Source organism: Athalia rosae, chromosome 7 (assembly GCF_917208135.1).
Source record: "Athalia rosae chromosome 7, iyAthRosa1.1, whole genome shotgun sequence".
Lineage (NCBI taxonomy): Eukaryota > Metazoa > Arthropoda > Insecta > Hymenoptera > Athaliidae > Athalia > Athalia rosae.
The window spans coordinates 3,790,232-3,817,425 of NC_064032.1; the positions used below are offsets into that span (position 1 = coordinate 3,790,232).

A 27,194-nucleotide genomic window follows, 5' to 3' on the forward strand; every position below is an offset into this window, starting at 1 on the left:
AGAAAAATAGTCTACCGAGAGGAAAATTATGGGAAACGAGGAGGTCGATCTTATAACGGTTGCTAAACCTCAGGAGAAACAAACTTTGTTACGTAAATGGGATATACCGGTGGAAAATCTATCTTACGAATATATCGCCAAGTGTACAAATGTCAAGGAAATAGAACGCATAGTTTTGATTCTCAGGTAAAAAAATCACATCCCACTCGAATTGAAAAATTCAATACTTAAAATTTCATTCTTCCAAATTCTCCTTACGGAAGATCCGGCGAAGAGGGAATATTTCCAGACCTGATTAAACACGCGGAAAAATGCCTCGCCAAATTAAAACCGAACAGCAAAGTCCTCAGGGTCGAAGAGCCAGTTTTGACCCGTGCGATGCTGGATCCGGAAGATCGGAAATCGATCGACGAAGACATCGCTAATTGGATGAACGAAATGCACACGAGAGAAAAAGATCTCGAGGAGGGCAAGGCCCTGTCTTCGACCGCGGCGATTCCGCAGCCGGAAATTCGCGAGCCGCGCGCTGCGGCCAGAAAAGTATCGTTGATTCATCGGATCAAATCATTTGTCGGTTATACAGTGAGGTAAATCACCGGTTTCTTTTGCTGTAGAAAATTTTAGAGTCTACGAAAAATCGTGTCAAATCCCAAAAAGCCATAGCTTCCTGCGATTACGCGGGATGGGACAAATTCGATGCCGACGCCGAATTGGACCGCATCGATTTACAGGATGAGAAAAAACAGGCTGACGCAAAAAATGCCCAACTTATAAGGAAGGAGAAGTACGAGGAGGCTAAAAAATTATCCAAAGAATCTATCATCGACAAACGTAAGAGCGCGTAGAGTCTAGGGGGGAGGCCGTTCGCGTTGGAAATAGAAAACTAGACCGATATATAATTAAACTGAAATTCTCTTTCAGTATCTTTAACGGCGACCGAACTCAGCGTATTGGCGGAACAGGAGAGAAATATAGGAAACGAAGCTTTCAGAGCTGGAGATTATGAGGAAGCTTTGATACGCTATAATTCTAGCATTACGATTAGTTCCACAATAAACGCGTACAATAATCGAGCTATAACGTGTGAGCCGAACGTCTTCGAGCTAATCCGTTCTCTGATTTTACTTTTGTATTTTTTTTTTTTTTCTCTCTTCGTAAAAATTTAATTTTCAGAATTCAATTATAACGCTATCTAGAGATACCGGTGCGCGAATGCCGATATAATCATTATCATAATCTTCACAGATATTAAACTCGAGAGATATCAAGATGCGGTTAACGATTGTAACCTCGTTCTAACTATGGAATATAACAACGTTACCGCCCTTATGCGAAGGGCACTCGCCTCGGAGCATCTCGAAAAATATTCACAGGTATTTAAAAGTATGAAGAAAAAAATCGGAGAATTAGAACTGAATTAAAAATTGGTATGGCCTCATACCGCAATCGCGATGGGATATAAATTATTTTTTCTTTCTCTTATCTCGAACGTCAGGCACTCGTCGATTATCAATCGATTCTTCGACTTGAGCCCAACAACAAGTTGGCTATCGCCGGCGTTAATAGATTGAGAAAACCGTCCGATTCGAAGAAAGTAAGGTAATAAATGACGCGGACTCTATGATCGGCTATTGAATCATTTTTGTCTTTATTACTTTATAATGAGCACCGTGCGATTTGTTTCGTACGCAGGATGAAAATCGAAGAAGAATCTGAAAATGGGACGGAGAAAAATACGGTTGACGTTGTAGAGAAGAAAGTTGAGTCCGAAAAAAATTCTGACAAATGTCAGAAAATCGAATTATCGGAAACCAGATTTAACTCGGTACCGGAAATATGCTTTTGCGACAGAGCGCCAAGTTTTTCTCGAAGCCCGAAACCACCCCCTCATTACAAAAGTAGCTATTGTTTGACCCAGTCGAATTATTGCGTTCCGAAAAAATCCAAAAGCCAACAATCGTTTCTTTCCGATGTTAAAATTTCGTCCCGTCAAACCGAACGTGACCGACCGTGCAAATTAACCATCGAGGAACTACCGAATGACGACGAAATTCGGGGTACGAAAAATTCGAAGGTCGATGCTAAGGTAAAAAGAGAATCTAAACTGAAAAATAAAGATGAAAAAATAGCTACTTTCAAGACCACGAAGGGAACTGAGAAGAATAAAAGCGTCGAGAGAATGACGAATAAAAATTCGAATGGGATGAAAAAAAAACCTGCGGAGCCGGTAACAAAACCGGAACAAAAGGCGCGTGGTACTCCGGAGAAAAAAATTAACGCTCAGAAAAGCAAATGCGAGAAATCTAGCGCGGATAGAGCAAAGATAAAAGAGGTAGCGAACGAGGTGAATCTTTCGGATGGTCCTGGCAAAACCGATCCTCTGGAATCGATCGGATCTCCATACGAATTTCTTCGCAATTGGCAGTCGTTGAAAAATGACAAAGATTTTTCGCAGCGAGCGCGACTTCTGCGTTCGCTCGCTCCCGAGGATCTTTGCAACGGTACGATTATCGCGAGAAGTTTGTTTCTCCTGGTTTTTCCCTTTTGAAAAAATATTTCAACGAATTCTTTCAGTGATAGGAAACAAATTGGACGGCGACATGTTCGCCGTTATAATGCGTTGTCTGGATCGTCATTTTTCGAATAACGAAGAAAACTTAAATTTGGCCGAACGATTTCTCACGGCCCTTACAAAACTCAGTAGATTCTCGATCGTTCGATTATTCACGAACGCCGAAGATAAAACAGGTGGACGTTATAAACCGTCATTAAATTTACAACGATCACGCTTCGCGCGAGTTTTATAAATTTATTGCCTATTTTTCAGTTCTCCGAAGGATTTTCGAGGCGGTCGATAAAAAAATATCGTCAACAGCCGCCGATTCGCTGCGCAATATGTACGACCTGTAAACCGATAGAGTCGGAAGGACAAAGAAGCACGATAAAATAAAATTGTAATTATAACAACACCGTAATATAATTAATCATTTCTATTCCCTGCCCGTATTTCCATTTATTGCCGAGCGTCGAACCGAAATATATGTATAATTACGAATCGAACCGCCGATCGTTGGAGGGAACCGATTCGTAAATTTTTGTATTACTAGATGCGTGCTCCGAATGCGGTTTATATGTACGATATACAACGGAGGCCACTCGCGAACATCTTCTCGCGTGGGTTCGATTCCGTAGTAAAAGCGAAGTTGGGAATGCCGATCTTTACCTTTTCAGTTTATTTTAGACCGATCCACATGTTACATAACTACGTACCGGTTAACCTTGCATCTTTCCTTTTTATTTTTTTATCGCTTCTCTCTTTTTTTTTTTTTTTTATTCGTGACTGGTCAGATACCGGGATGACGAAGACTACGTCGTTTTGTTTCTAGAGACGTATGTAGTAATACTACTTCGTCTCGTACAAAGCGAATAAAACGTAATGGGTTTGAAAAAAAAAAAAAATCTCACCTGAACACGGACGTACTCCGGCTATTCGTACTCTGAACGGACTGCCTCGGAGATAAAATTCGCTCATCGATTCCGAGATAACTGACAATGAGATAATGTGATACACATTAAGTATTTGGTGCGGGAATTCAGAGTCGAAGCACGTTTGAAAAATTATATTCAAAACTCGTTTCTTCGTGACTAGGAATGATTTCTTTCTTCTTTTTATTAAATGTTCAATGAAACAGTAATATTTTCGGAAAAAAAATTATCATCGTGCGAGAGATAGAAGAAGAGAAAAAAAAAAATTGAATCTCAAAATTAATCGAGAGATAATTTTCCGTGTGCCGCTTGTTCGATAAATAATTAAATTACGCAGACGGTGCATACGGTAAAAATTATGTATGAAAATTATATATTATAGGTTCATACGTATAGCCTCGAGGCTATAGGATATATACTTTGATCCGATCGATGTATGAAAAATATACATAATTATGTTTATTTACATCCGATCCACACGGTTGCATGAATCATTCTCATTTTCATTTTCATTTTTTTTCTTTTTTTCTCTCTTTTTTTTTCCAGAGGTGTTACTTATACATTATAATGACTGTATATTATATACACATATTGTATAGCACGTTACGTATGTGCAACGTGATTTTGCACGTATGTAAAAATGACTATTTATAAAACATATAATAACATTTAACAAGTTACAGATGCCTGTATGAATCATCGTAGTAATTAATGTACATTTAATTAAGAAAAGAAAGCATTAATTTAATTAAGACGAGCATTTATTGGCAGCCGGACGACGACGCGAAAATTTTAAGACGTCGCGATTTATTTGTTTATTTGTTTTTTTTCTATCTCGTTCGGAGAGATTTGGGCGTTTTCAAGAAAAAAAAACGATCAAATCACGTAACATAAATAATACTAATAACCGTGATAGGGATAATGAAACTAATCAACAAGTTATAATTAAAGTTGATCGGATAATTAGGTCTACATGACCTCACTGTCGAATTTTTCACGGTCAGTGTAAGTGAACAGGAAGACTAGGCATCCGAAGAATACACCCCACACAGCGGCGCTGGAACCTTTGTGGGATATCGGTGAGGATGCGTTAGTGGCGATCGTTTCTAGTACCCAATCTTTGTAGACGTAAACGTTCGTGTAAACTCCGGGGTAATTAGCCAAGGCACATTCGTTTCCCCACGAAACTACACCGGCCAACACGTCGTCGCAGATCATTCCGCCGCCGGAATCACCCTGGAAATACAAGGGAAGGGTGGAAAAAATGATTTTATTTCCCTCGGTTCGAATTCTATCTTTTTTTTTTTTTTTTGTTTTAATTCAGGGTGATTTCCATTCGCGTGTATATATCGAGTGGGTGGAGGGGGGGGATTCCAAATTTAATTCGCCTTCCGAAATAATGACCCATTTCACGTTTATACATATTTATAAATAATTACCTGGCAGGCGTCGTAGCCGCCTTCCAAATAACCCGCGCAGATCATGAGTTCCGGGATATCGGAATAGCTTATCATCAAACGTTGGCACAACGTTCTGTTCACTATCGGTACGTCGACGTACAACAGTTTGTTACTCAGTACGGAATTGGCCTGTGAACAAAAAAAAAAAAAAAAAATTGGAAAGAAATTATTACAAATTTCAAACGCACGTTTCGGCGACTGTTGCTCAATCGTTCGACGGTCGTACGGAAAAACTTTCACCGTACAATAAACGAACACATCGAATTACGCGCGCATATTCGTGTAGCTGTATATTACGTACGTAGCCCTGAAACGTTTCACGTGTACTAATTTCTTCCGTTTCAGTTACATACGTTCTTTGTTCGATCGTACGCGATTCGTTTTTTATTAATCATTTTTTTTCCTCTCCGTTTTTCGTTGGACCCCCATTGACGTAATTTAGAATTAGAAACACAAGTCGACCATTTCTGGATTGAGAAAAGAGAAGCGAGCAAAAAAACGAAAAAAAAAAAGGGAAAAAAAATTATTGCCGGTCGTCACGCACTCGACTGTATATACGATGTGTACGTGCGTAATATAAATGTGGCAACTAATTGATTACCTAATGAAAAGGGACTGTGGATGAGAAAAAAAAAACAAAAAATATATAATGGAAATGGGAACAAAAAAAAAAAAAAAACTTACGTATCGCGTTACGCCCCATCCGGACACTTGGCAAATAGTTCCATCCTCGACGGTGTAGTTTCTCAGGGTTTTTGCCGCTACTATTTTATCGTCAAGAATGAGTTTCGACCGCAGCTGTAACCCGAAAGATCGAATTCGGAAATTGTTTTAATTTTTCCGAGGATTGAGATCTTCTTTTCATTTTTTTTTTTTTTCTACTACTACACTGACCTTTAGAAGAGCGATGTCGTTTCTCAGCGTCGATAAGTTGAAGTTTTCGTGAACGAATATACTTTTGACGATTCGTCTCTGCGAAGTCGACGACACCGTGTCCAGTAAAAGATCACCGGCGTAAATCGTTATCGTCGAAGCTCCTATTCGACGCCCGTCACTGAAATGTAAAATCGCGAATCAGTTCGAACGATTATATTATTGACGAAGAAAGAAAAATTCTTCGGCTTCGAACGAAAATCGGAATAAATTGGGCTCGGACCAAAAGCGGTCGTGATGTTTCAATTTTTTTCACTCTCGAGAGCGATAACTCGATCGATTCTATAAATAGATCAATCCAGTTTGCAGATTCGTACTCCTGGGCTGAAAATATTTTATCTATTCGCGCGAGCGAAAATAGTAAAACGAAATCAACGCAACGCCGATGCTCGTACATTTTTGGCCGGTACATCCGTACGACGCGTAACCCGCGATGAATGTAATCGCGATGGCGTTAGTTTTCGTTTGTTTTTTTATCACGGTTTTTTTTTTTTTTTCTTTTCTATTCTTATTAGCGATGCGAAGATGACGTCAGTCGGAACAATCCGTTCATTGATCAAGATTCAACTTTCACTACTGGGTAGTAAAATTTTGGGTAACGGTGCGCGAGTGCGTCGCACACACGCGTAGTACGTGTGACGTAACGTACTCCGAATCTTACGGCGAGAGAGGGTGCGTAAATATAGACCAGCTCTTCTAAACCTCGTGTTCCAAACTCGGATCAAGGTTGAGACCCAGATGCAGCCGGCGCGGCGCGTTGTCGCACATCGCGCATCGCAATGTAACGTGCGTACGGTAACGATATACGTGGGTTTCGTATTAAACACGCCCGCCATTGGGAGGCGTGTGTATATTCCTCTTTCCGCGCGATGCGAGAGAAATTTGGCTTCTCCGTTTGGTTAATTGTTTCACCAAAAAAAAAAACAAGAAAAAAGAAATATTAACCGTAATTGTACGATGACGAAACAAAAACAAAAAAAAAAAAAAAGGAAAGAAAAACAGAAAACTAAAACTAAAACTAGCGTTGAAAAATGCGATAACAGCTCGATCGATCCGTGTTAGGTAGGTAATGAAAATTCAAGGTGCGCGTCGATCGCGCGATTTTTATTTCTTTATTTTTTTAATTCCTACGTCGTTAAAATTGACGCTGGGTTACGCGATATCGGGGTTTTATATTGCATCGTTTGATCGGGAGAGGAAGGGAGAAAAATTTTCGGAACTTAAAACAGTGTGAGGGAAAAAAATAGATTAAATTGTTAGCAATTTTTTTTTGTACTCGTACCTGTACATGCAATGCGCGGCCGTTACGATCCATTCTTCGTCCACTATACTCCCGCCGCAAAAATGTACCCCGTTCGACGTGCGTCTTAGAGAGACCTGAGTGAGACATAGGTAAAGTGAAATGTTATACACAGGTGTACGCACGATGTAACTATTAATAAATATGTATAAATATATTTATATTTATATGTATATGTATACACTTGTTACGTAGTAGTTTTATTTATAACTATTCGGTTCGATACGTTGCGTCTGTATATTTTATAACCACGTCATTTGCTCAGGGCAGAGACGTACGTAATCAGATGTATATGATGTTGTATGTATTTTCTATTTTTTTCTGAGGGCTGTGGGAGGGCCAAAAATTATTTGTCTAGACGTATCGCGAAATAGACCGAAGGAACATTAACCATACTACGGTCATTTAGCAACGGACATTTTTTTTTTTTCTTTCCTTCTTTTCTTTCTCAATTCATCCACTTTTTTTTTCTATTTACACTGTAGTACACTACACACGGTTTATACGTATCCTCTATGCTCGTACATCTCGATACACGTGCACGTGAGATTCACGTGTAAATCGTGATCAATTGTTAGAAAAGCAGACTTTGATATTCCTTTTCTTTTTTCTATTTTTTTTTTTTTTTTTTTCTTTACCCATCGATGGCACACCGTATTCGCATCGCGGTATTCGGGTACTCGTATGGATCGACGCGATAATTTATTGAGAAAATCTTTTATTCGATCTTTTTTTTTCTTTTCTTACCACGATTCAATTCGATTTTGGGGCCGATATTTAACGTGGATGAATCATAAATATTCCGAGCACGAGGTTTCGACGATGGAGTTTTTCATTCCGGATTATCCGCGGGATTACGCCTCGTATCAGATACGGGATGTTATCTCGGCTATCATAGACGAACGTATGTACGCGTATACAAGTATACACGAAACACGAGATATGACGTAATTTTTAGAATTTACCTGCGACCGAGTTTTTCATTCTTTTTTTATTTTTTTTTATAAATTTTTGGTTTTTTTCCCCCCCCCCCCTCCCCCCTCCTCATCCGCAACAACGATCGCGTTATCTTTCGTATCTCGCTCTTTATCATCGTAAAAGAAAGAGATCGATATCGTTCGCACAGAAAATTCTTTACCCACATAGATATAGATGAAGTTTTTTTTTCTTCTTTTTTTTTTTTTTTTTTTTTTTCTTCTCTCCTTATCGACGATGTATGAATGTGCATTCGAGTATCGATCGAGCTTATTACTCGATCATTAAAAACCTATTAAACTGCAGGGTTTGTGTGAAAAATGAACGAATAATTCATACAGTTTGTGCATAAAGAATGAAAAAGAAAATATAACGTACACCCATTTGTGTAAAATGTCGACCGATAACGACGATTCCGATGATTACCTGTTACTGCAATTAAATAATTGTCAGGAATAAAATAGCCGACTTCGTATAAAATTCTCCATCTGCATTTAATACGTTGCTCGCCTGTAACGTATAGTATATGTATAACGCGTACATGTAACGATCGATCCATCGCAGAATATGCTCGTAATTACTCGCGATCACTTACTGGCAACAGCTAATATGTGATGCGATGTACAAAAGAGAATATACAAAAATGATATGGAATAATAATAAAAAAAAAAGAAATAACGAACAAGATACAACAGCAGTACAGCGCGATGATCGAACCATGTCTGTTTCTAGTCTGTTGGACGCGTTCAATTGTCTGATACGGTATAATGAGACTTGGAAAAAAGAGAGAAAAAAAGAGAAAAAAAAAAAAAAACTTCAAAAAAGAGAGAATAATGATAATGTAAGAATAATAAGAAATTAAACGGCGCACACACAATCGCATTAATTAATATCGTTGAACGAAAGAGGAGAAAAATAAATTGTAACATGTGTTATTCCACTGCAGGGTTAACACTCATATACGGTGTAAATTTATAACAAACTTTGTACGTTTTGTATCCGCTGCAGTTTTCATCCTGCACGGTAATCAGACTCTAGAGTCCCCTTCTGATTATTTTTCCTTTTTTTGTATAATATCTTTTTTTCACTCTCCCGATAAATGTATGTATATATATGACGTTGTTATATTGCAACACATTTCAAGTGTACGGGTTTACGAACGATATTCGTACGTGAATTCGATTCCGTTTTTGCTATTTTATTTTTCTTTGTTTTTTTTTTTTTTTTTTCTCTCTTCGGTAACGACATCGTTGGCCCTGATTGATCTGCGAGGGAATCGATTAAATAATTCAGCTATAATATCCAGGTGCAGACGATCCTTATCGGTTCGCTCGTCGTCCGGCCTTCGTGGCTAACGTAATGTTTCAACGCCCAACCCTCTCGCGACGAACGTTACACACATACGATTCATGAATAATAAATGATATTTGTTGTACAACTATCGCGGGAGGGGGGAAAAAAAAAACACGAAAGGATAACAGTTATCGAAGAGAAATCAAACGAAGAAGATGAAAAAAAAAAAAGAAAGATGAATTAATATGTTTAGCCTGGGCAGATGTGTGAGAGATGAAAGGGAAGAAGTTGGAAATTATAAATGGTTTTTAAATGACGAAAAGACAAAAAAGAAATAATCGCCTACCTGATGCGGAAATTGTCCGATGTTCGCGTTGGACCCGCCGATAATTCTGCTTCCCGAAAGAGTGCCGCCTCCGTTTTCGGTATCGTTGACCCCCGACGGGTAATCCGTGTTATTTTTCGACAGGGGCGCACCGGTTGCGGGCGACTCGACAGCACCGTTGGCGTAACCTGTGTGATTGTGAAATAGGTACGTGAAATTTTCACCGGTTATTTCAACGGTGGAATGAATCTTCCATCTGTTAGCCATCGGCGGTCGCGGGTCGAGTTGTGCAGACGGAAGTGATGTCGTGACGTTAGTAAAACGTGCATCCGGCGATGGTGAATAAACATTCATCACGATCACGTGTATTGCGTATATCGCTACCAAACACAAGTAGCTATGTTCGCTCGAGTTGTTCAAATTATTGCTGTTCATTTCTCCCCGTTTCTTAATTTTCGTCTATTTCTAATTGTATTGTCGCGCGCGCTACCGCTGCGAAAGCTTTTGATTTCGTTTTATCCGTCTTCTTTTTCGGGAGAAGTTTTTTTTAATTTTTATCTTCTCTTTTTCACGGATTTACCTATGTGTAATTTAAATTTCTATTTTATAGTTACAGGCGATAGACAGCGAACGAAAAAATAAAAATCACTATAATAACTTTTTTTTTTTATTACTAGGGAGGTGATTTTTATAGAGATCAATGTCAGGCAGTCACGGTTTACAAAATACGCAAGTCCCTTTTCTCTTATATTTTAAATACTCTCTTCACACGAGCCAGCGTATTCTATATTAATTAAGTTTCCGTTTCTCACTTTTTATTTTAAAAAGTAATAAAGAGAGGAAAAGAATTTTCCGGTTTCTCAAATGCGTTTGAAAATTAGATTTACTACCTATTAGAATTATATTGTAATACTCGTATTAAATCTCTGTAACAATTTTTGTTCGACTTTATTTTATATTCTTACGATCGAAATGTTCGTCGGGTAATTGATTTTATTTTTCGTTTTTTTTTCGTTTTTTTTTTTTTTTGGTTTCGTGCGTTTCGTCACACAATTTTATGTTATCGGGTTACATGTGTGTCGTTCTATTATTTGCGGTATCATTAATTGTAATTTTATTTTTTGTATGAATTTTTTTATTTTCTCTCCTTTTTTTTTTTTTTGGTTTCACTATGGAATGTTGAGGCTGTAATACGGTTTCGATAAATACATATATTTTACAAACTGTACAGATGCGGTGACCTGTGCGGTGTCACTGTATGTACACGCGATTCCCTTGAAAATACGCACTCGGCGTGACCACCGATCCTCGTTTAGTAATTACGTGTTTTACTTAATACACACTGGTTATTAAAATTAATATTTATGTAACACGAGAACTACTTCACCAGAGCAAAATGACGATGACGATTCGCACGACGATGAGATCGTACACGATCTTTATTTATTCACACCGTACGAACGACGTTCTCAGGCACTCGATAAAATAACACCGACGGTTCTTTCGATGAACCGAAGTATTTAGAAAAAAAAAAAATAATTTTTTTTTAATCACTTTTCACCTTTTTTCATTTTTCACCCACGCCCTATATTATACTTTAAATATCTATTGACCACCAGAGTCAATTGACGCGAGTACGATATAATTTTTTTATTTTCTCCTCTTCGATGTACCACGCCTCTGCGGTGTAGGTGTTAATTAGTTTTATTCGTTGATTTTGTTTGAATCTGTTTTTTTTTTTTTTTCTTTTTTCTTCGTTTAAACGAAAAAAAAGAAGAAAAATATAATCAATCTTGTTGTTTTTTTTTTTTTACTCTACCGACGTTATCTACTACACATATCGATGTTGTAATCCACCTTCGGAAGAGTCTCGCCCACTTTTCAAGCACGTCGTGTTCGTATGGTTATTGGTCCCCCGCAAGCTCGCACGCAAAGTCCTTAAAAGTACCTATTATATTATAATACATAGACCGGCATGCGATCCATGTACTTGCATTTATGTATATGGTAAGAATTCAATCGACACCGGATTTTTATTACTCTCGGCCAAGTTCGACGCTTTATTTGGTTTTGGGGTTTTTTTTTTTTTTTTTTTTTTTTCGAATATTCTTATCTTCTTTTAACCTTGATTAGATTTCTCTGAGCTTCTGTTTTACCTGCTACGTTTCGCGGAATATATCTAAGATTTTTTCCTCGTTCATATGCACATTCATGTAACGTGATATATTTTCCTTCAGTTCTTCCTCTCGTGATTATACCGTGTGATTACAGTGATAATTGTTATTATTATCAGGCGGATCGTAACACATGAATGCCGGGTCTCACTGCAGATTTGCAAGAAAGAAGAGATTTTTTAATTTCTTATTTCTCGTACCGTGGGGCGGTTTTTTATTTGAATTTTTTTTTTTTATTTTGATTTTTTTGTGCGTTCGATTTATGGACTCAAGAGAAGTCGTGCATAGTAATAACGGTTCGCATAAAAATTACAGATCGATCGAAACGGTCGTGTTTTATATCGGATTGTTTTTGTTGTTGCTATTTTTATTTTTATTATTATTGATGAAGTGTGTTGGCGCGATTCAATTTCGTTAAAAGAACGCCAAAGTAGGTATAATACGTTATAAGGTCAACTGACTTGGACACGCACAACAGAATTTCTTTTTACATAGGGGTGTGTGTATGTGTCCCGTGCTTTTCGGCAGCACCCTTCAACTGTATAATTCTTGCACAGTTGAAAACGCGAATTGGGTCGCTCTGTGTATATTGTATATTTATATGTATAAGTGTGTCTGCTGCGTGTGTGATGAATTCGCGTGTCGGGTGCGAGAAAAAGAAAATATCAGAATTGTACGAAAATGAAAGGGTGAAGGAAAAAGGAAGAACAAAAAGAGAAGAAATTGGCAGGATTAAGGGCGTGCGAGAATTGATTCAAGGCCGACGAAGTTTGTTAGGATGAGAAATAATAGTAACGTAGAAAAAATGATCCGCCGTAACTTTTGACACGCAGCATGAGGATCGATAGAATCGACGAAAAAAAAAACAAAAAGATCACTCCGACAAATTTGAATTGTGAGATGTATCGAAAATTCACCTTACGATTCTTTCTGTTTTTTTTTTTTTTTTTTTTTATGAAGAAAATTATTGATACAGGCACTTCCTTTTTTATTCACTGTGGTTATCAATTGATTAATTAACTTCGAAGAAACCAAACTTGTTTTTTTTTTTTTTCGGTAGGATCAAGTTGATTTCAATTCGGTCTTCACTTTCCGTTGAGGCTTGAGATTGACCGGTTTATTCCAACATTTATTTTTTCACGTGATTCGAAGCGTTATCTTTGAATTTTTACGGAGAAATTTTTGGGAGCGAAATTTCAGCACGACGACGAAACAGAGAAAAAAAGAAAAAAAATTGCTGCAGTCGGTAGTTTGGAAATTTTCTTTCTTTTTTTTCAATGTACGGACTTTACGGGGCAGCGGCTGTTGTGTTGTCTCGATGGCCGTTACCTCGCGGCTGCGGCCGGCGAATCACTAGCGCCTTTTGTAATTTGTGATACCGCGCGTTCGAGTCGCTACTATAAGATAATATTGTATTTTTACCGAAGCTTATGCTTACGGATCGCATAAGCGAACAGCCGGCTAACTAGCTAGCTAGGCCAAAAGCTAAGCTAGCAGCGCTCGGATCTATCGCGCACGATGCTTTGCCATTGGACAAAATTTGTGGTCAGCTTTGACTACTATAACTTGGCCTACCACGCGCACCTAGGCTATATCTATATATATATATATAGTCGGAATTCGTAGATGATTTTTTTCAATATTCTTCGTTATTCCTAGGAACGAAATGACGATTTTTCTCGTAGGTCGACGTTATTTTGCTCGCGATTAAAAAAAAAAACAATTAATTTCGAGACGGAGAAACGTTTTTATATTTATTTCGTACACGAACACCTGTGTACGAGGAATTTTTGGAATACACACCTGTCAATTTATATCGTAAGCAAACAACATTGACATTCACGCGTCGGTTCTTGAGATATAATCTTACACTGTCTATGATACTCATTGTTTCGGTGTACTATGGATTATAATCCATTGTCCTTAGAAAATTTGCAATACTAGAGATTTCATAAATATAGGAACACATCATTTTCGTCCTAGGAATAACGAAAAAGATACAGGTTTTTTTCAAAGCTCGGATAGAAAATCCGACGCTCTCTATGTAAAAGAGCATGTGTATAATATAGCAGAGTAACTATAGCATCATTGCGTGTTTTAACTATTCTATGTACGATTTTTTACCCAGCTAGGGATGGGATATTAGATATCACCCCATTAAATCTTTACATAGATATACAGGTATATGGAATCCACGTGTATGTACCGGGGAAAATTTGACCTATTTATTTCAACCACGTGTCTATACATCATCGTAAAACAGCCGCTATGTGTATACATCGTAGATTTTACCCTCATTTATTAATCCCACACTTTTATACAAAACTCTATTTTATATACCTATAGAATGTGAAAACTTCCGGTTTCCTTTTTGTCCTCCGATATTTCTGAACTCATTTTCGCGACCGTCCGACGAAGGATATTTCTCTGGGAAATTGTTTCTCCCATTTCTGTTCTTTTTTCGATTTTGGTTTTTCGCCGATTCAGCGGGCGAAAGTTATTTTTCATTTTTTGTTGCCCGCACCTAGGAGTTTTTTGTCAAATTCAAGGCCCACGCACGTTTTCCCACTCGATGCACTTTCACTTTTATTTGTATCTATTCACGTTACGCAGAGTGATACGAACGACAGCGAAAAGAAAAATTTATCGATCCGGACAGCCCGTTTCATGGGTCGTGCCCTTGTTTTTTTAATTACGCTCGTTATCGTTGCTAATTTAATTTTAACCGAAAAATGCATACTTCAATCTTTATCATTCGACACCCGCTTATCACGAGTAAAAATTTGTTTCACTTTCGTAGACCGCATCGCCTCGAAAGAAAATGGGATTTGTGTGGGAGAAAAAAAAATTTCAAATTTTTCAAAACGAAAAAGTCAAAGTTCATTTATAAAATGTGATTCGCCTAGAGTAGATAGACGAGGATGACCGCAGATTCAATGACGTTATTCTTGAGGTAACGCGTTTCCCTTTTGTGCATAATTACTTCCGATGGAGATGAATAATTATCGTAACATTCTGCGCTGTGAAACCACATGAATATTTTAATACCACCCATCATACACAAGATTACATTGGTTCGTTGTTGAGGATATTTTCTCACGTATTCGTTCGTTGTATAATTTGTGTTTTCATTGAATCATTATTGCGCGGAATTCGGTTTCACGCACAGCGCAGGTATTCGGGAATCGCATAGCTCTGTGTCACCTCCGATAATTCGATGATTTTTAAGTTTTTTCCCCCCTTTTTTTTTTTTTTTTTTTTTGCAATCGTTATCTGCAATATCGTGAATCATGGTCGCGAGTTCGTCATCGTGCGTTAGACTTTAAAATACAACGATAGTGCAGAGGAGATATGAAACTCTGCAGTGACTGATGATTACCGGTAGATCTCTGCACACCGCGAATCTAGCCCCTGCACGGAAACGTTGTTACAAACGTCATATGATAAGCGGTGACCGTCGATGTTTAGAAAAAAGGAAAGAAAAATCGTCCAATAGTTTTATGGTTTTTTTGGTTTTCTGTTATTTGTTTGTTTCATTTATTCAGTTTTTCATAATTTTATTTGTATTCCCTGTCTCGTACACAGATTGATAAACGTAGGAACGATTTTTCATGCGGTTTTACAATAATCGCAAACGCCATGCGAGTAAAGAATCTTTTGCCTTATCTATGAGGTTTCCGCTGAGTATTATCGTTACCACTCTATATTCACGGACAGCCGCGATATCCGTTGACTCATTTGTCCAACGTTGATTAGTTTATTTTTATTCACAATTACATCTCACCTAGGTTTGTTCGGTTTTTTTTTCATTTTCTTTATTTTTCCAATTACCGAATTCGAGATAATTGAAATGTAAAACACCATTCTCTCTCTACCGGTGAATGGGATCGTTTCCAATGTATCGTCAGCTGGTAAATTTCCGGAGATTTTTTCTTTTTTCTACCATTCAAACTTGAAATATGGACTAAAAAATCGGATTGCAGATGTGACGCAATCCTGAGATAAGGGCGAGGAAGAGGGGGTAGAAATAAGTCTAGGAAAGATTTGTCAAGTACCGAAATTATCACAGTCGGTCAACGTGTGATTTACAAATACGATAATCTATTTTTCCAAACAGATGATTACACTGTGCCAAAAATGACATAATTTTGTAATCGGTTATAATGTACATTTGGGAGCGCCGGAAACCACGAGTCAGTTCGCGCGGCAGATCAAATATTAGTTATTTAAACAAATGGGATAAGCTTACGCGGAAAAGCGCTGTCATTTATAACGTCGTTGCACGAATAATGATGACAATGATAACGACTGAATCTAGAATGAATGAAGTCGGATGACTGAAATCGTGAACGTTTCGAAAACTGTGTAATGTAATCTGCGGGGCAGACTTACCGAAAAATAGAAGACACCGAAGTAAGGCGCTGGTAAAGACGAGCTTCTCGAAATTCATGACGTTGATTTTCCTCTTTTGGTTTGTTTTTTTTTTTTTTCTAATTTTTCCAAAGCTGATAAACGAGCTGCAAATAAATGGATTTCACATTCAAAGCGGTTCAGCGGTTTAGTGGTTCTATTTTATTTTTCCAATCAAATCTAATCATACGCGGTGGTCGAATACTATTACTTATTGATGGCTGGTCGGCGAATGATGCGGTCTAATACTGTAATACGGTAAAATTGCAACGATAAAATAGGTTTTACGGAGAGTTCACCCATACAATGACGTATTTTGAAGGACTCTCGATATTTAATCTGAAGCGTTATATCGTATTATCTTTTAACAACCTCCTATAAACCAATAATTCACGTATACAACGTAGAGTATTGAAAATATTAGACAATTTATGCAAAAAATAGGATGATATTTGTTCATTCTTCTTCCATTTTTGGATCAAATTCGTCGTCTCCTTTTGCGTTTCTTGGGGAGGCTCGCTTCGCCGAATGGGGTTGAAAATTGGATCTTCCGGTGCTAGAAAAAAGATTCTATGAAAAAACGGCGATGTTCGGGCACTCGGTTTTCTTTTGACAATTTTTCTAGCATCGATAATTGTCGTCTACAATTATCGATCGGATTGTTACAAGTTACCAGCGGTTGCTAAACAATTATCATCTGCTTACCGTCGGTCCATAAATCGATAATACAGAACTCTTGACTGAAAAATTGTTGCTTCTTTCAAAAATGAAATGATTCAGTCGAATACTGATTTTTTCTTTCAAACATTTGGGTGTGAGAATTCAAAGAAAAAATTTAAATATCGAATCAGAGAATCGACGGGCGATACAACGGTATCCCTCGAGCTTGGTAGACTAGCGTGTGTCGGTTGCGTGAGATTTATCTGACGAAGTTCGTATCGACTTCACAGAGTCCCACAGTCGACGAACATTGACAAGACAGTCTAGAACCGAATGCTGACAAAGTTGAGCCTCGTTTTTATCACTTGATGTCAAATATTTAGTTCCACGAAACTCTGCTCTTGTTTGAAATCTTATTTTACTTGGCAGTAACCATTGGAGAGTTCGCCCTTGTAAAATTAAATCACGAAGCAAGTCCTTCTTGAATAAATTGCCCTTTCATCTAAATTTCTTTGATGTAAATCAAATAAACGAAATTTGTCGATGCTACGGAAATTCCGTCAGATTGTACAAATGCTACAGATTTAATCAAGGAGGTTGCGAATATCATTGAATTTTTTAATTCGAAAGGAGTAAAGGAGGAGAAGAAATGTAACGCCAACGTTGATTAATTATTTGCAATCATCGATCCAACGAATAAAAAATAAAATAGAACCTGAGCAAAAGTCGATTTCGAAATATTAATTATTCTTTTTAATTGTATAATTTATAATAAAAACAAGCTCTCGCAGAATTGAAATAAAGATGATTTATGTGACGTTTCCGTTGATGAATGAGTTAATAATTACCGAGGTATCCAACCGTCGTCTGTTGGGTCAAAGATCGCAATCACTCATCGCGCATAGATATATGTACAAAATATAACGTGGAAAGATAAAAGATAACAACAATAATAATGACGATGATCATGTTATTAATAACAAGACCATGACGAAACATCGTTACCTCGTATACAGAACCACTTCTTCACTCTGAAATTAAAACAGCGAAATACAGCGTAATCCGTAATTACTCGTTCGTATTCCCCCGTGTGCATAGCGAAAAAGAAGTAATCGAAAATAGAGAAAAATTATTAATAAAATTTTATCGAGGTCGTCAACGATGTAAACCATCTGCAATCGGCTTGCGTATCGGATCGAGTAATTTCTCATTGCGTAAGATTCAATTTGTTTCACAGGTAATTATATTGTATTCATAAAATTCTCCGTGGTGCGAGCCTCGGTTGAGTAAGAAAAATGATTAATTACGTCGGTTCGAAATCGTCCTAGGAAATATAATAATAGCCAGCGGCCGGTTTGATTTTTGCCATTTATGGAACGGAGGTGAAATTTATCCGTGTAAAATTGTCGGCGGTCGAACGATTCTCTTCGTTAGATTTTTTCATCCTTTGCTTTGATTACACGCCCCGTTCATCGGTACGTGGGAAATATCATATTATTGCAGCGGTTGTACGAATTCGAACTGCGAAAGCGGTACACGGAGGAAGGAATCCTCGCTAAGAAAAAGCGTCCGCTGGATAACCCGAGGTATGCGGTGTGCAGATTTTCGCAGTCCCCGCATCATCCGGGCATTGAGCCAAACCGCTGGTCCATTAACATACAGATTAACATAGCGTTAATATTAATGCTCCTCTACCCGCAGCTATACCACCGCTCGAAAGAGAAACAGCAGCACCCGGCGGCGGCTTGTGCGATTTTTACATATTTATAAGGATCCAATTATCTCGTACCCCTAGAAGTTAATTTATGTTATTACTGACTATCAATAATAATAATTGCTTTATTAATATATATGTATATATGTATATATGTATGTATGTATCACTAACGCCGCCGGTTCGCATTCATAATGCATCGCGAACTGACGCGACGAAATACTCGCGAACAGCGGGGGGGGGATTTATCATTAAATTGTATAACATTACGGACGCACGCACAGACCGACGACGCGGTGCCACAAAAAAATGTCATTTCGTCGCGTTCGAACCGAGAAACCGTCTTACTTTCTCCAATTACAATTTTTCTTCTCCGTGTCGTCGTTCAATTTATTAAAAAAAAAATGAATGAGGTGCGTGCGTTTTACGTTTTTCTATCTCTTCATTCTTTGTCAACGCTCGGTGGGGTAAAAAATGAAAGAAAAGAAGATTATAAAATTTCACGTTGTTCGGGGGCCTACTTCGCACCGTGTACGTATACGATGTGCGTACGTACTCGGTGGACGTGTGTGGATATGCGGCGTATAATTGATGGACTAATTTTTAAATTTCTTGTTCAAAAAGAAACGGAGGTGCGGTAGCTATCTTGCGGCTTGTCGAGCTGTCGAGAGATGTCGAGATCTCGTGAGACGTCGGTTTCAATTCGCCCCAGGCCTTTATAGCAAGACATCACTCGCGCCTGTGTTATTATAATACAACGCACCGGTCTACCGTACGATATAGGAGTTAGCTTATATCGTATTTCGGACGTTTATAAATTATAATCTCAACACCGCGCGCGTACGCGGTACATAAAAAAATTATTAAAAAATATGATGAAAAAAAAAAAAATAGAGAAAAAAAAAAAAAAAAGGAGGAAAGAGAAAATTGACATTGTACGAACCCCCCAAGAAGACTTGAATATCGTCGATCGATTACACGCGCGCGCGTACGGAGATACGAAAAAATTGCGAACCCAAAAAAAAAAATAAAAATAAGGATGGAGAAAATCGATCGATCGACGATCGGACCTCGGTCTGCAATTTCCTTTTTTTTTATTACACTCGCGTATAATTATCGGTACTTTTCTAGGAGTTTGAATTGCAAAGTAGGTACTGCAGTGCGGACCGGAGACTCGACGAAGGGATTTGTTTTTTTTTTTTTTTTCTTTTTTCTCTGCCCCGCGTAATCAACGTGTCATTATACGTAGTGGTAACCGTGCTCATGTGTAAGTACAGTAGGGGTACGTGCATGTGAAAATTGTTATTACAAAGTTCTTGTAGGTAGGCATTAAATGACGATGAAGAAAAAAAAAAAACGAACGAAAAATTCTTCGATCGTATAAACTACAAATGGGCCCAAATTACCCGGTAATAATTTATAACGTGTTCGTCTGATTGATTTCCGGTAATTATTGACTCATGATCTCGTACGATTTTGATGAGACCCGATAAGACCGCGGTGCTACAGCGATTACGATCGACGATCCGGTCGTACTTTAATCGAATTCTGTGAAATGAACGATTATCCGATCTCGCGATTTTTTAACAAACGCCCTGTACTTATTTATATCATCTACAAATGACGTACACCTTTGACCGATAACTAGTTTTATCTAAACAATTTTTCAACGCTCTTAGCTTTGTCGAAAAATGCACCATGCGACTGATTTCGAGCTACCGTAATCTAGCTCACCCACTGACCTACATTTTACAACCCTTTTTCGCTCGGTAAAAGGGGTAGGTATTCGTAGTAAACGCTGATTGGCTACCGCTGCTCATTCGCCGATGCGTTTTCGCAAGGGTGCGTCGTACCTCGCTAAAGTATAATCGATTTTCGAATGCTCGTAACTTTTTTGAAAATGCAATCGGATGAGTGAAATTTGAGGCGAATCGAAGCTCGGACTGTCCGCTTTCGGCGACGTGTAATTTGAAAAAATTATCGCACTCGTTCGTTTCGGTAGAACGCTCATGAAACGATTGACGGGCGAAATCAATTTTGGAAAGAAAAAAACGAAATCAAACGAATGGAATTTTTTTTCCCCGTTCAAAATTGACTCCAACCTGAACAAGTTTAATGTTAGAAATGATTGATATATGAAATACACGTAACCGGTTTTGCATACATTTTTATTTTATTTCTTTACTTCTGACAGGCCGGTTATACGAGGATTAGATTGAAGTACGTGCAGCGAAATTTTTCAACCACTATGCAATATAAATATTTATGAATAATAAACACGCGGGTTTGTTCGACTCGGTATTAACGCCGACATTAGAACTGGAAATCATAAATCAAAGAACTACCCACCGACTGCTTATATGCAGCTGGTAATAATCATTCGATCGCGACAAAGACCAACGAATATTCATTCGTTCTATTTTCGTCGAACGTCGATCGGGATCTCATGTATTCCGATCGAGTCGACGTGAAACGTGGTGTGAAATTCTGACGACCCAAATTTTTTTGGTCGTTCGACGATATTTTCGACTTCCTCGTGTACATCGTCAATACGTTTGTTACCACCGATCGGTTTCGGCGTCGTACACACCTATACGCCCGTTCGTCTGCGCGTATCCGTGTGTGCTGTACGGATGTGTTTATGACATGAAATAAGTTATGTATCGAGTGCGGGGGTTATGGTAGTAGGATATGAAATCGGCGTGGGGGTCCAGACCGCCTGAAAGGTTGAAAGCAGCCGCCGCAGGCCTTCGGGCACTTTTATAATTAGGCAACGGAACGAATTACGGCTGACATCCATATCGACTACCTCGAACCTAACTCAAACTTAACTAACGAGTGTTCGTTTCATTCGATCGCGCGTCAATAAATCTCCGTCCGGTATCTACCGCCATTATCGTAAATCTTTTATATGGTCGGGAGTCCATATGTTTTTTCTTGAATAAACCTTTCATTTAGGTATTTACATTCGTTATAAATCAACCCGTCGGTTTCGCCTGTGTACGCGTAACGCACACCGACCGCGAACGCACACAGGTGAATAAATTTATACACGTACGGTTTTTTTTTTTTCTTTTTTTTTTTTTATCTACCTATATACCTAACTCCGTACACGTAACTTTATAATGGTCATACGGTATACCCTACCGACTCAATTCCGCTCGACTCGAGATTTTTTTCTTTCTTTTTTTTTCTTTCTATCTTTCTTTAATCAGAAACACGTTTTTTTCTCCGGTTTTTCAAACGCGTAAAGTTCAATGCTTCCGAATTACAGTTTTAATCGAACCTGAAATAATAAAAAAAGAATAAAAAAAAAAAAACAGAACATTTTCGTTTTACACGAGTCATCGAGCTCCCTCAGTTTTTTGACTTTTTTGGGGATACGTCCATCCGTTTGTTTATTCGTCAACGTCGAAGTAGATCGAGCGGAGTCGGTTGAGGCGAAGTCAAGTTAGACGTCGAAATGCATGGGGCATCTCGTGCGTGTAGACGGAGAACCCACCGCGCTCGGGATTAGTTGCGGAAGGATAAGGTAGACGGGGTGGGGGGGGGGATAACGGGCGCTGGTATCGTTCGAAAGGAGGGAAACACGGTGAGGAGGGAACACTCGTCTCACCGTGTACGTGAATAGGCAGGTCGGGTCCGTGGGCCCCGAGCCGCGGCGTGGTCCCGCAACAAGAGTTGTTACTGACAGGAAACATGGCCTCTACCACGCACTGCCTTAGGCCGGCTTAACAACTTCTCTCGCAGCTTCTTTTTACCGAATCACTCGAGCGTTATTAATCGCTTGATGTGAATTTCAAACTTATTACCGGCCGTTTGACGTGACAGACGTGCCCGTCGGCTAACCCTATGTACTCCGTGCGTATGGGTGTGCACGCGATGTACGAGCGCACACTCATTCGCCGCGATCCCGATCTCTCTCTCTTCTCTCGATTTCAAATTTTTCTTACTCCCTGACGATGTGATTTTGTCACTCTTTTTGACCGGTTTATTTTGTTTTTTTTGATTTTGGAAATTGTTTTACGAACGAAATCGACGCGTGTACGGGCCCATGTAATTCGAACGCGATGAATGGAGAAAATTTTAATTAACTGTTGATGAAAAAAAAAAATAAATAAATAAATAACTACCATAGCTGAGTTTGTACATTTGATACATCGTATTTATATGAGTAATAGTTGTGAGTCACGCGATATTATAATGTCTTGCTTTGTAGGTGTGTTCGTGTGTGTTTCCGATCGTGTGTGAACACACGTACACGTCGCCTAATGTACGCTTGGATATTTTTGATTGAGAAAAAAAAAAATATATGTGAATTTAAAATTTGATAAATTTGTAACAAGTGTTAATGGACGTATTAATATTCAATCGTACGAGTTTCTATATAAATCATCTTATAACCGGAGACATTTATTAGGTATTATAAAAGTGATTATTGCATAAAAATTTATTATACACACCGTGTACAGGCGTAATTTTATTCAAAATAATCATACGAGGTGTACGCACGGTATGATATAGAAACGTCGTAAACGTGTATATGTCTAAATTTCTAAAACTCCGATGGAAAAATCTAAATAATTTTCGAATCTTATGATTCTGTGAGAGAAAATTTATAGCTCCCCGCATTACTTTATCTTCGAATTTTCCATGTTTAATATATTATTTATTCACGTGAGGTAATCAATTCTGTAAATATACAGAAGATGTATTATCACATTTAAATAAGACAGCGATTTATCCTATTCAAATTAAATGTGTTTTTTTTTTTTTTTCAAAATTATTTCAGGTCAAGTATGACGGGATTCGAAAGCTTTTATTAATTACCCTATTTCCTTAACGTACGTCCTTCCGACTTTTATATCGCTTCCCATATCCGAATGATATAGAATTCTGAGAGGATGAAAAAAATCTCCGTGAAATGAAATCAGACTCTCGTCTCTTTTCGTTCTCTCGTTCGCCGTTTGATCTCTCGGTAGTCGATAGGGTTGTATTTTCGCGGCGTGTTTCAACACTCGGTTTCGTCGGTCGTTAGGACGGCGGCGGCGTTAGGAAAAGCAGCTCCGGTTATAACGGGGGAGCGACGGCAGCAGCAGGCGGCCAGGCAGCGAAACCGTCGGTCGTCCGGTTTCGCTGGCTGGCTGGCTGGCTGGGCTGGCTGCTGGTACGTCCGCCTACGCGACCGTTGCGCGTCGCGACCGGTGACAGTTGCGAAGATTTATGAAGCTATAAAATATCATTTGTATCGCATGTCAGAGAGCTAGCCATGATTAATGCACTGCCCTCTTCCCTTCCCCTCCCCTCGCCGCGCGGCCCCCGTTTTCCACCTTTCCATATTCTCCGCCCCCGCCCCCGAACCCCGACCCCCGTTCGGTACCCGACACATCACCGTCGTCCCCCCCTTGTGTTTCTCTTCTCACTCGCCGTCGCATCCATCGCCACCGTACAATGAATAAACGACGTGTTGTTACAGTAACATCAATCTGGAAAAGAAACTGGAAATATAACAAACCAAACCTACACACCTAACTTACAACCTGGCAATCTATCTATCTACCTACCTACCTACCTACCTACCTACCTTGCTGCTGTTGCCGCCGCCGCCGCTGCCGCTGCTGCTGATAAATTGTTTAGATTGTACAAGAGAACAGAGAGATACAATCGGCACCGCCGCGCCCGCTCGTTTTCTCTGCCATGATTCAATCCTACATAGAATTATAGCATGTATGCGCACATCTATGTACGTACGTATACACACACGTGTTACTCTCAATGGTCCGAAGTTATGATACGGTAGTGGACCTTTTAGGGTGGGATTTAAAACACCAAACATCATTCGAACACCGTGGGGATATCAATCGTTTTTTCTTATTTTTTTTTTTTTTTCTTGTCTTTGGATCGGTGTAGATTGAAAGATTCTTTGAATAATTAATGTTTGGGCAGGTATTATAATTTAATGAATACAGGTATATCAATTCGTATCTCGTACGATGATCGAAAGCAATTATTTATCCGCGTCATCGTCATCTGCTTCTTTCGTGTAACATACATCGAATATACATGCACGAAACATTTTTTTCCAATTTTCATTTTCGCGGGTTACGACCTTCTGGTCGTTTGCAAAGAAATTAGCGGTATTCCCGACGAGGCGATTGAGCAATCGATCCCCCACCCCCTTTGGCTAGTTACATCACGAACGATGCGGGCGAAAGGGCTGTTACGTATTTTGTACGTACAAAACACGACGGGGGGGTGGAGGAGGTGGGGGGGGGGGGGGGGTGGTGCAACGTAACGTACAACCGTGGAAGGTGGAAGGCGAGGAACGACGGCTCAAAGGGCATAAAACTTGCGCGCATTATATATACGTTGAGGGCGTATGGCTCGGAGGGTTACTTTTGTATATGGGCTGATTATGCGCGTAAATATCTCACCAGGGTGATTTGAAAAGTCAGGAGTTGGGAGGGGGGAAAACTAGCGAACGAACAAACGGCGAACGAACGTTATACGTACGGTGTACCCCGGCGACAAGGATTTACGCCTGCAGCGGCGACCGCATCGCCGCGACGCTGCGCCGAACCCGCCCTTTGTACAACCGGCCGTAATATATTACACCTATAGATCACAATTACGCGTAATGGCGCTCACTCTTGTATTCATGGCGATATTATTTCTGCTTCCCAAAGACCGTCCTCCAAAACTAACCCCCCCCCGTACCCCGATAAACGACAGGGAACACTCCTACTCCCCATTTTCAACGTCATCTTCAGCCTTTCGCTTTTTTTTCTTTGAAACCTCGTCATTTTTTCAAAATGTCGTTCGAATTTTTGTCGATCTACGAATTTTTCACATCGAGGTATGTCAATTTTTTTCTTCCGAAAAGCGAAAAATTGTCGATAACTCGATCAATTTTACAGATAGATCAATTTGGCTTTCAGATTTGGATTCCTGAGATCAAAATATTCGAAAATACCATAGAAAACCTCACCAAAAAAAAAAAACGTCGAATTTCGGCCCTTATGTTGAGAAAAATCTAGGACTCGGCGTTTTTTTTTGGCTCGGAAATTGTCGATTTAATTGAAAAACCACAATTTCGCTGCACGAATTTTTGAAACCCATCGTCAATTTTTCGTCACTATGTCCTTTCGATTCGCTCCAAGCCCCTTTTTCATCTATAGTCATTTCTCACCACGTTCCGACAATCTTTTTTGACCACGTACCTTTTCATTGCGGAAGTAGGTACTTTTTTTTTCGATCCGAGCCTGTAAAATGAGAATACCTCGCGGTACGAGGAATCGCGATTCTCGACTCATTTCGTAACGACTGTGCAACGTGCCTACTATAGGAATAATAAATGAGATTGATTTCTTGCCACAATTTTCAACGGTGGGGTAAGTAAGTAAGATTATACACGTCGTGTGGCCGGAGAGCGTAGCGATTACGTCGAGTCTCTCGGAGTCTGAAATTAAGTCTTCGTTTCCTCCCCATCTTCCTCTTCTTATTCATCATCGTCGTCGTCATTTTTTTTTTTTTTTTTTTTTTCCTCTCATTCTCTCACAGCGAATAAATAATAGGATTTAAAGTGGCGGGTGCTGTTCGATGGTATTACTTTATGTACATATTTCCTTGCCGCTGTACGCTTCGCTCAAACTGCATTTATAAATATGAGCGTAAATTTCTTGCGTCTATCACACATAGAAAAGCGTACGTACGGACGAGTTGGAAATTCATTTTATTACCGCAAAATCTGAGAAGAGAAAAAAAAAGAAAAAAAAAGAAAATTCAGAATAAATAAATAACGAAGAACCGATGTAGAAATTTTCCGCAACTGGGTAGACGCGATTCGCGATAATCAACGCGTTGCGTGCAACTCACGGGGAAGTACATACTAATTAGGCGCGCATACATTTTGTGCGCGGCGTAACGTGTGTTTGAAAATAAAATCTATGCAAATACAGAATCGCAAAATACCGGGCATACGTAGAGTTACCTAACGGTTGGTTGGAAGTCTTCTTACAAATTGCACAGGTTTTGCCTTTATTTTTTTTTTTCTATCTCCTCCTCCCTTAATTTTGCGATTTTTCTCAACAACCGGTAAACTGCGTTTGAATTCAGGGGCGGCGAGGTTCGACGAGTGATCGAAAAAATTCGAAAATTCGAAAATTGAGACCTCGTTGTCTTCTTTTCGCTCGACGCTTCGCGACGTACAGAGTTCGTGCAGACGTCCGGTTATCGCGTCGTGCGTACGAACGCTGCAGTGTGCACGAAAAATATCCGTACATATGTATATAGCTACCTACGTGCGATGCCCGTGTCTCTCGGTGTGTAGAGATAGACGGGCGCGCTTATACGTATACATGTAGTAGAGGGTAGGTAGGTAGGTAGGTAGGTACGAACGTACCGCAACCGCTATTATGGGAACACGCGAGTGAACTCCGGGCGGCGTGTTATTACCGGCTTTTCG

General features: G+C 39.2%; 2 protein-coding genes and 1 long non-coding RNA gene across 4 annotated transcripts; 1 reads left to right on the forward strand and 2 right to left on the reverse strand.

Annotated features, from left to right (window-relative positions):
• The first annotated feature begins 28 nt into the window (after window positions 1-28).
• LOC110116783 (sperm-associated antigen 1) lies at window positions 29-2,968 on the forward strand. Its single transcript, XM_048658334.1, has 9 exons — window positions 29-186; window positions 264-540; window positions 615-831; window positions 922-1,083; window positions 1,246-1,373; window positions 1,496-1,599; window positions 1,693-2,501; window positions 2,575-2,748; window positions 2,828-2,968. Exons 1-9 carry the CDS (start codon window positions 29-31, stop codon window positions 2,908-2,910), a joined length of 2,112 nt encoding a protein of 703 aa, XP_048514291.1. The 3' UTR covers window positions 2,911-2,968.
• A 953-nt stretch (window positions 2,969-3,921) lies between these two features.
• LOC105693268 (trypsin-like) lies at window positions 3,922-16,598 on the reverse strand. 2 transcript variants are annotated; one of them, XM_012413098.3, is made up of 7 exons: window positions 16,339-16,598; window positions 9,794-9,960; window positions 7,162-7,256; window positions 5,841-6,000; window positions 5,631-5,744; window positions 4,926-5,075; window positions 3,922-4,722 (listed from the first exon to the last, which is right to left on the reverse strand). In XM_012413098.3, the coding sequence occupies exons 1-7, from the start codon at window positions 16,394-16,396 to the stop codon at window positions 4,456-4,458; spliced, it is 1,011 nt and encodes a 336-aa protein (XP_012268521.2). In that variant the 5' UTR covers window positions 16,397-16,598; the 3' UTR covers window positions 3,922-4,455. The 2 variants fall into 2 exon arrangements, with proteins under 2 accessions (XP_012268521.2, XP_012268512.2); XM_012413089.3 differs by lacking the exon at window positions 16,339-16,598 and having other exon boundaries at window positions 9,794-12,853.
• LOC125501928 lies at window positions 7,918-9,787 on the reverse strand. The gene is made up of 2 exons (XR_007279667.1): window positions 8,750-9,787; window positions 7,918-8,664 (listed from the first exon to the last, which is right to left on the reverse strand). It is a non-coding gene; the product is annotated as an uncharacterized LOC125501928 (long non-coding RNA).
• Window positions 16,599-27,194: the final 10,596 nt, after the last annotated feature.

Bases quoted from the DNA above. Each gene is read 5' to 3' on its own strand.
- LOC110116783 (XM_048658334.1), top strand. From the start codon at position 29: ATGGGAAACGAGGAGGTCGATCTTATAACGGTTGCTAAACCTCAGGAG. The intron at 1,084-1,245 runs GTGAGCCGAACG...TAATCTTCACAG, and splicing joins CAATAATCGAGCTATAACGT to ATATTAAACTCGAGAGATAT. The intron at 1,374-1,495 runs GTATTTAAAAGT...CTCGAACGTCAG, and splicing joins ATCTCGAAAAATATTCACAG to GCACTCGTCGATTATCAATC.
- LOC105693268 (XM_012413089.3), bottom strand. From the start codon at position 10,207: ATGAACAGCAATAATTTGAACAACTCGAGCGAACATAGCTACTTGTGT. The intron at 6,001-7,161 runs GTACGAGTACAA...TTTACATTTCAG, and splicing joins GCCGCGCATTGCATGTACAG to TGACGGGCGTCGAATAGGAG. The intron at 5,076-5,630 runs GTAAGTTTTTTT...TTTTGTTCACAG, and splicing joins GATGGGGCGTAACGCGATAC to GCCAATTCCGTACTGAGTAA.